At 36.6% G+C, this 8,887-nt stretch overlaps 1 protein-coding gene across 1 annotated transcript; it reads left to right on the top strand.

The window, feature by feature from the left end:
- Nucleotides 1–2,276: 2,276 nt before the first annotated feature.
- On the top strand, nucleotides 2,277–3,858 carry LOC130833116 (UAP56-interacting factor-like). The gene is given in 2 exon segments (XM_057702396.1): nucleotides 2,277–3,220; nucleotides 3,222–3,858. Coding segments are annotated over 2 exon segments (930 nt in total). The 5' UTR covers nucleotides 2,277–2,317; the 3' UTR covers nucleotides 3,249–3,858.
- Nucleotides 3,859–8,887: the final 5,029 nt, after the last annotated feature.

Raw genomic sequence — 8,887 nt, 5'->3', positions numbered from 1 at the left:
CATTGTTTGAAAAGATCCTTGGTAACCTTCCCCTTGCTCCTTTTTTTTCCCTTAAATATATATGAAAATCTGTAATTATTTCTTTGAAGACCATTTTTCAACAGCTGTAACTGATAATGAGCCCATCACTGTGTGCTCCTTTTTTTCTCCAGCAGCTGCAGAACTCCCCATTCAAAGCAATTAATTGATATTTGTAAAGTGCTTTGAAACTGAGAAGTGGAGCCTCATAAGTGCTAAATATTGTTCTTATTGCTGCTGCCTTAGGAATTAGGAAAACCAGGCCCTCTTCAGACAAGCCTCCGAAGAAACAGCAGTAATTCTAAGTGTCTAAAACAATCATCTAAATCTCCAAGGCACCCAAAAACAGATTCAGATTAGCAGACCTTTTGAAGAAACATCAGTGATTAATTACTAAAGATAACTTCACTGGAAATTATATGTCAAGTGCTGAGCAGAGGAGCACTTTAGCTGTCTGCCACATTTATCATTTTCACATGTTTGTACCAGTGTGTCAGCTGGCACCACACTTTTTCTAAAAACACACTTCTTAAGCAATGTATGTTTGAGAATATAGTGCTTGTTTATACAACATGTCTACATTAAGACGTTCATAGATCATCAGGCCAATTTAGAGAAGGTGTGGAATTGCATGATTGTTTTGGGGTGGAAAATCACTCAACTAAACCGAAAGATACTCTAGATTATCTCAAATATTCCTTATTTTCTGGCAATATACAGATTTTGGAAAATGCTTGAGCCTTAGATATCCCTGTGGTTTCCAGCAGACCTCACTGTTTTCATTCCATATTTCAATTTTTAAAAATCTTTACTGATATATATGCGTCTGCTATCTACATTGTTGACAGTTTTGGTCATAGGAAGAGTTGGTCCACTGACAGTCTCAAAGCAAAAGGTAAAAGAGAATCTGTATAGAGATATCTCACAGAGATAGATGCAATTGAAATATTATCTCTTGGGGCAATAACTCTAGAGATGGAGTCATAAACCTGCTGGCATCCATTGCTGTTAAGAAGAGCTATGGTAGCAAAATTCTCTTCCAATCATAGACCCAGCACATGGATAGGCTTTTCCCCTGGTCCCAAAAAGCAGCAGATTGCTTAAAAATACTGTTGCTAAGCAATTAATTGTTGACTGTTTCTTTATTGAGAAATGAAGAAAATTACAGACGGTTAGTACTGCCACACATTTTGAAATGAAAGATAGATATTTGTGAATCAAACAATGAAACCAGTGAGCATGCATACGTAACAACTCTGCAGGGAGAAAAAAAAATCACAGAATACTACATGATAGCCATATATATGGCAATCCATTGATTTTTGTGTCATTAAAACAAAAATTGCAATTCATGCAGTTTGTTTTTTAAAGCTTGTACCCAAGCTTATCGCTCTTTTTATAGAAGACAATATTTTCAAGGTAGATGGTTTCAATAAAGGCTTTGAACACTAGGGAATTTAAGGAGTATTTTTAAAGGTTTAAACTTCAGGTTTTAAAATCCTATTGCCAAAGTAATGATCCAACCAAAATTACAAAGTTTTATAAAATTAAAGCAAGAACCTGAGGGATCCTTTTTCCGTCATGCTAACTGTCCCAAATTTGGCAAACAAGGCCAAAATTAATTTCTTTCTAATAGTGCAGGAGTGGCATAAAAAGGCCAGTGAATGACTCTTCTGAACTATTCACCGATTAGAGTGAAACAGAGAAGGAAATAATGTTAGAGCTCCTCTCATTCCAAATTATTTAAGAAGCCTAATGTAACTCCCTAGAACAAGAGCTATGCACCTGAGTATGTGCTTTTAGAATATTTATGTCCATTCTCCTAACGTATTTTACACTGCTGTCTCTCCTGCAAAGAGGTGGTTTTATTTAAAATGCTGAACCTAAACAATTTTAACAGTGCCCTCTTCTACGGAGTCAAGAGATATAGAAGAATTACCTGACCACCTTTTCCTCTAAGGGGAGCTACGTTTTAGTTTTAAGTTATGAAAATCAAATCACAAGATCATGTAACCAAAAAAGTGTATTTGAAAGGATAGAAAACTGATTTTGTTGCAAATTTAATTTTAGGCTGGCACTTTACAATGATAATCTGATTTAATTTAATGCTCAATATACTGAAAGAGAGGTATCATTGTCCACATTTAAAAAGTGAGAGGCCGCTCGCGCGCGTGCGCGCTCCCTCGGTGCGGCGGGTCTGCGTGCGTGAGCGGGAGGTGGCAGGCCTCAGCCTCTGGCCTTCTCCGCTGACTCTTGCAGCGCGCCGTCTCCAGCCCTGAACCGGTTTAGTACCCGGTTAATGGGAGCCACCGCGACCCCGCCGCCACCGCCGAAAGTCCGCAGCAATGAAAACCTGGACAAAATTGATATGTCTTTGGATGATATCATCAAATTGAATCGAAAGGAAGGAAAGAAGCAGAATTTCCCGAGACTGAATAGAAGACTCCAGCAAAGCGGTGCCCGGCAATTCAGGATGAGAGTGAGATGGGGAATTCAACAGAATTCTGGTTTGGGTAAGAATAGTCTGAGCCGTAGAGGAAGAGTGGTGCCTGGAAAGAGACGTCCTTATGGAGTTATCACTGGCCTTGCAGCCAGGAAAGCAACTGGAATTCGAAAAGGAATTAGTCCTATGAATCGACCTCCTCTAAGCGACAAGAATATAGAACGATATTTTCCAGCGTTAAAAAGGAAGGCAAACCTTCTGAGACAAAATGAAGTGCAGAGAAAACCAGTTGCAGCTCTCAAGAGACCTAACCAGTTAAATAGAAAAAATAACATTCCAGCCAACTTTCCCAGGAGTGGAAATAAATTAAGTCATCAGAAAGATACTCGTCAGGCAACTTTTCTTTTCAGAAGAGGCCTGAAGGTTCAGGCCCAGTTGAACTCAGAACAACTGCTAGACGATGTAGTAGCAAAGAGAACTCGTCAATGGCGGACTTCCACCACAAATGGAGGAATTTTGACTGTATCCATTGATAATCCAGGAGCAGTGCAGTGCCCAGTAACTCAGAAACCACGATTAACTCGTACAGCTGTGCCCTCATTCTTGACAAAATGGGAGCAATCTGATGTAAAGAAAGTTCCTAAAGGTGTCCCCCTGCAATTTGACATAAATAGTGTTGGAAAACAGACAGGGATGACTTTGAATGAGCGATTTGGGATCCTGAAGGAACAAAGAGCCACTCTCACTTTCAACAAAGGAAGGAAGCCGCTTTGTAACTGTGGGATAGATCCCATGTCAAAGGGACTTTTGAGTGATGACTCTTTTAAAAGTTGAATTGCTTGAAGAGTTCATCACAGAAATTCAAGAAACTTTATTTCAAAATATTCACAAGGCTAAATAACTCTTATTTTTTATTTTTGAAGTTTTTTCTTTTTTTTTAACATGTATAAGTAATGTCCTAAAAGAATAACAGGGAATATACCTATGTGTTCTTAAAGATTTCATGGTTAGCCCAGACAGAACAATTCTCTATTTGACTTCTTTGGTTCCTCATACAGCAGAAAGAGGGTGGAAAGATAGAAATTGATTATTTTTATGATAGTGGTATTTAGGATCTCATCACCTTTGCCCTTTACACCTTGCCATGGTAAATCTTGGTCTTCAAGATTTGAAGTAGGTCTCTTTGTTGCTGTCACTTATCCTTTAATAGTGTTTCTGTAATAAGTGCAGTTAACTTCATTAGGGATATAAAAAATTATTAGAATTCCAGTTTGGGGGTTTAAGATTTATGGGAATATCTGGAATTTGATTCATTTTTCAAATAACGTTAGGTTAATCTTCCAGAGTTGTAAATCTTTAATGCTGAACTTTTAACAAGAAATGTGACTCTAGGCATAGGCTCAGTTTAAAATGTTAATGTTTGAAGGCTGTAACTGGGAGTTTACAAAGTTATCTGATAGAGCCTTCTCGCAGGAAAGTCCAGTATAAAAATCTGACAATTTGTGCTTAGTAAATGTTTACTTCTATGATAGGAAGTAGCAAGTGGAAGACAGGTAACTGAGGTGAAAAACTTTAAAACCTAGGTCACAGGTATACTGTTTGGATTTAGTGTAGTCTTAAGTCTAGTTTCCACAAAGAATTCTTCAAATTATATTTAGAATAATTATAATTGTTAAAATAGAGTCCCCTAGATATTTTGATAGTAAAATTAGCCATAAAGTTCTAGACTTCTTATTCAAAAAGTTAAATTTTAAGTTTGCTAAATTAAACAGTATATAGTTCTAAAAAATGTATATGTCACAAGGTAAAAGGTGCAAAATGATAATAGTGTTACAATATAGCCTTGTTTTGTACCTTTGCTTCTGATTTCTTGTATAAAGTTCAGGCATTTATGGTGAAAAAAGGGTTTTTCCCCACACACTCTGGAGGGTTAGGAGGAGTTAGTTTGCTGTGCCAAGCTAGTGCTAAAAGTCCTCAGATGGTTGTAAATTTAAGTTATGGTATAATGCCAAAATGCAGCAAAATATTCAAACTGCAAGTTACGTTTGGTCATTTTGAAGCTTAACTTTTTGGTTTGCTATGATGGTAAAATCTCTAAGTAGGTCTTAGTTTCCCTACAATGTATTATTAGTGTTGATTTTCCCTGTTAAAAAAAACACAAACATTAAGTTATGGCTCCTGCCTGCCTTGCGGTGTATACTAGTTCATTGTTGTCTCTCATGCTCCTTGGGTTACCTGGTTTATGCTAGCCACAGAAAGCTGTCAATAACAGTTTCATGTTTATACCAAAGAATTAAATCTGATCCTTAATATCTGGTATTTTGCTTGTAAGTCTACTGATAAAGGATTATTGGAAGCCAGTCATACAATTTGAAAGTAAATTCTAGGCTCTCCGTAGGCCAAGGACTCACTGCAAAACATTTTTGCAAGTGTGAATGCTTAGATTTGATACATGAACAATACATTTTAGGCTGGTTTAGAGTTATTGGTAACTTATTCTTAAAGCAAAGGAAAAACAACTGAACACAAGTTTGCTGTCTTTAGAACAGTTTGTGAAAATATGGTATAAAGATGTTTTCGTTTTCTTGTTATTTTAAGTATTACTGTACAGAGCTATTATTAATGCCTTTTTTTAATCTTAAAAATTGCCCCAAATATTAAGTGCAAAAAAAAAAAAAGTGAGAGCCCAGAAATGGCCCTGAAATTTGGATTTGGGGCTGTGTATCTCCAAAGTGCATGCACTCCCACTATGCCATATAGACTCCTTGCCTGCCACAAACCAAACAACTGTTTAAGTTAATTGTCCATAACAAACTACCTGCAAAGTAAGAAATATCAATGTATTGTTTGTAATTAAAAGACTGTGCTCTTCTGTCATCATTTCCTTAATAAAGGAACAATACTGAATTCATTTTTAACTAATAAAGAAACAGCAGATCTCTAGGTGGCATCACCCAGGTGTCTGACTCATCATCTGCAACATTTTCCCCAAAGGCACCAAATGAATTTGCCCTCCAGAACAGTTTTCATCCATTCCTGGATGAGCACACCTTTCAAGACTTAGCACATTTGTTCTGCACTAATAATAAAATTAGATTATACCTATTTCATTTAAGCAATAAAAAGCTAATACTTCACAACGCACAGTCTAATAAGTTCTTTTTTAACCATGCATCAACTAATCTGCTGACCAAGAAATCTCACAAATGCCTAGTGAATACTACTCCTTGCCTCATAATTTACTTCCTGCCTCTGCTCATTTTCCGGAGATGAACTCAAATCACACATGAAGCGTGTTGGGCCTGTGCTCATAAATTTCAGTTGGCCTGTAATTTGTGATACCAAAAAGTCAATACAACAGAACTACAGTCTTTCTTCACCAGCTCAAAACTTTCCAGGTTCATTAAAAACAAACGAAAAAAATGAACAAACACCTGTTCTAGAAATGCGCCAGTGTTTTCAGACCTAGATCTTGTTTGCATCGTTGTGTCTACAGTGAAAAGGCATGGGGAAAGTTTCGTGAGCAATACACCTGCCCTCAGAAACCCTTTAAAATAGAACTAAATAAGAACAAAGATGAAATAATCCTGTTAAGGCCTCTGGAAATTGTCAAGGGTTTAATTTTGGATTATGACTCTCAGCCCAGGATCTCTTTAACCACACAAATAAATAGTAATGACTGTCTTCAGTGCCCTTCCACTGTCAGGCAATGTCACATTTTTGGTGCAGGACTGGTTGACCCTGCAGGACTGCTCTTACACACAGATGAAGAGTTTTCCATCCACAGCTTTGAGTGGCACTGTAAAAAGCTGATTTTTGTCCCACCCTCACCCCCAAAATTCATACGTACCTCAGAATGTTACCTTATTTGGAAAGAGGGTCACTACAGAGGCAATTGAGTTAAAACTAGTCATTAAGGTAAGCTCCTATCTGACTGGTGTCCTTATAAAAAGGGAAATCTGGACATAGACACACACACACACACACACACACACACACACACACACACGCACACACAGAGGAAAGACAGTGTGAAGACACCCAGGGAGCAGAGGGTCAAGTGATTACAATGGTGCATCTACAAGTCAAGAAATGCCAAGGATTGCCGGCAAACACCAGAAGAGGCAAGACAAGATTCTCCCCTAGAACAAATGGAGAAATCATGGCCCTGCTGACACCTGAAATTCAGACTTCTAGACTCCATAACTGTGAGACAATAAAGTTCTGTTGTTTTAAGCCACTCAGTCTTTGGTACTTTATTGTTGCAGCCCTGGGAAACTAATACAGCCACCATCATGACTCCATTTCTCCAATGCCTGCTTCTCCTGGGAAAAGAAAACACTATTCCAGGGGTGGAAAACTAATTCCAACCTACATGCCAGTTCTGATGAAGTGTTAAGAACTCCTGGAGTTCTGTGTTGAGAAAGGTTCTCAGGTCAAGGTCAAGATCAGCAAAAAAAGTACACCATGGCTGCTTACTTTAGGTGCTGGAGGACACATGCTAATTATTAAGCCATGCATTTCCCGTGACTACATTAAACTGATATCAGTCATCAACACCTAAGTATAAATTTTTTTCTCAAGTCTTTTCCATATAGACCAGATGAGAGTAGAATTTGAAGGAGAAGATTAAAAAGGAGGTTTAGAAAAACAGATATTTCCCTCAAGGGAGCAGGACTTGGGGAGAGCCCTATGTAGCGTGGGGTTACATGGAGACCCTAGAACCCAGAGATCTGGAAAGGCTGTTCAGAAAAAAGCAGAAAGGACTGCCTCTTTCACCTACATCACAGTTTTGTTCAGAGAGCCCTGTTGCTTGTCTAGTTCAGGCTGTACGTCTCTAATTAATAAAGCCAGAACCTTGATTCTTATCCAACTGCAATGGCCTATCATTATAGAACACAAGGCAATATTTTTGTCACATTGCCATTCCATATTAATTATTGCATATTACAGTAACAGAAACAGCCAGGGCATTGGTGCAGGAAAACAGGAGACCCATGTTTATAAAGAAATAATTATATAACAAGGTTATATTGCAAATCAGAGGGAGAGGATAGAAATTCATTGAATCGTAGTGAGTGATTTTGCTAATCACCTAGAAAAAAATTAAGATCCTTAGCTTCACAAAATATAGAACAACAAATGTGGATGAATTGAGTCTAAAAATTAAAAAAAAAAATTTATAAAAATACAGGTAAAGTTATCTAACAATATTTTTATAATCTTGGTTTGGGAAGGCCTTCCCAAGTAAGACCCAGAAGCCTAAAGAAAATGACAGAGTCAACCAGTAACAAAATTAAATATTTCTAGGATTTAAAAAATGCTACCAAAAATGTTAAAAATAAATAGTAAACGTGTAAATCTAAGTGAACATGGTAAACACAAGTATTGTAAAAGAATAATAAAGTGTCCTCTACAGTTCAAAATACATGCATCATTACCACCTAGCAAAAAGAACAGACAAGGACACTAAAACAGCTATTTAACTGTTCCTTAGGTTCAAAAAATTAAGTAAAGACATGGAACAGGTTTAAAGACTCAAATTTTAGAGATAAAAACTATAATGTCCAGAGAAACATAAACTGGATAGGATCAACAGCAAATTAGAAAATGTAGGATAAAAGATTAGTTAATCTGAATACATCCTAATAGAAGCATTTAAAAATAAAACTCAGAGACAAAAGAAAGAATTCTGGAAGGAAGGAATGAAGGAAAGAAAGAAAGAGAGAAAGAGAGAGAGAAAGAAAGAAAGAAAAGAGCATCCATGTTCTATTGGACAATTTTATCAGCCTAATAAGTATATAATTGGGATCTCAGAAGAAAATGGAAAAGGGAAAAGGGAGAAAAAATTTTTTGAAGAAATAATGGTCAAATAGTTTCTAAATTTGATGAAAATTATAAACCTTCAGATCCAAGAAGCTCAAGGAAACACAAATGCAAGAAACGTAAAGAAACTATGCCAAAGCACATCATAATCAAATTGCTTAAAGCCAGTGATGAAGAGAAAATTTTTAAATCAGCTAGATTTAAAAAGACGTGTTATACACAGAAAACAAAATGTTCAAAGAAAAAGGTGAGTGAAGATTTATCTTTGGAAACAGTGCAAGTAAGAAAACAGTGGCGCAAAGTCTTTAAAGTACTAAAAGAAAATTATTGACCTATATGTTTATATCCAGTGAAAATAGCTTTCAAAAATTAAGGCAAAATAGCCTTTTAGAGACTTCAAATAGCTGAATAAATTTATCATGAATATACCCACATTACAATAAATATTAAAGCATGTGCTTCAGGCAGAAGGTAAATGATACCAGATGGAACTATGGATCTACACAAGTAGGAGCACTGAAAGAGATGCCTATATTAGTAAATATATGACATTTTATTATTATTTATATCTCTTTAAACACTAATAGGTGACTCCTAACA

This window comes from Hippopotamus amphibius, chromosome 12, assembly GCF_030028045.1.
Source record: "Hippopotamus amphibius kiboko isolate mHipAmp2 chromosome 12, mHipAmp2.hap2, whole genome shotgun sequence".
Lineage (NCBI taxonomy): Eukaryota > Metazoa > Chordata > Mammalia > Artiodactyla > Hippopotamidae > Hippopotamus > Hippopotamus amphibius.
Note: the sequence above shows the minus strand (reverse complement) of the source record. Positions and strands in the feature narration are given on the sequence as shown.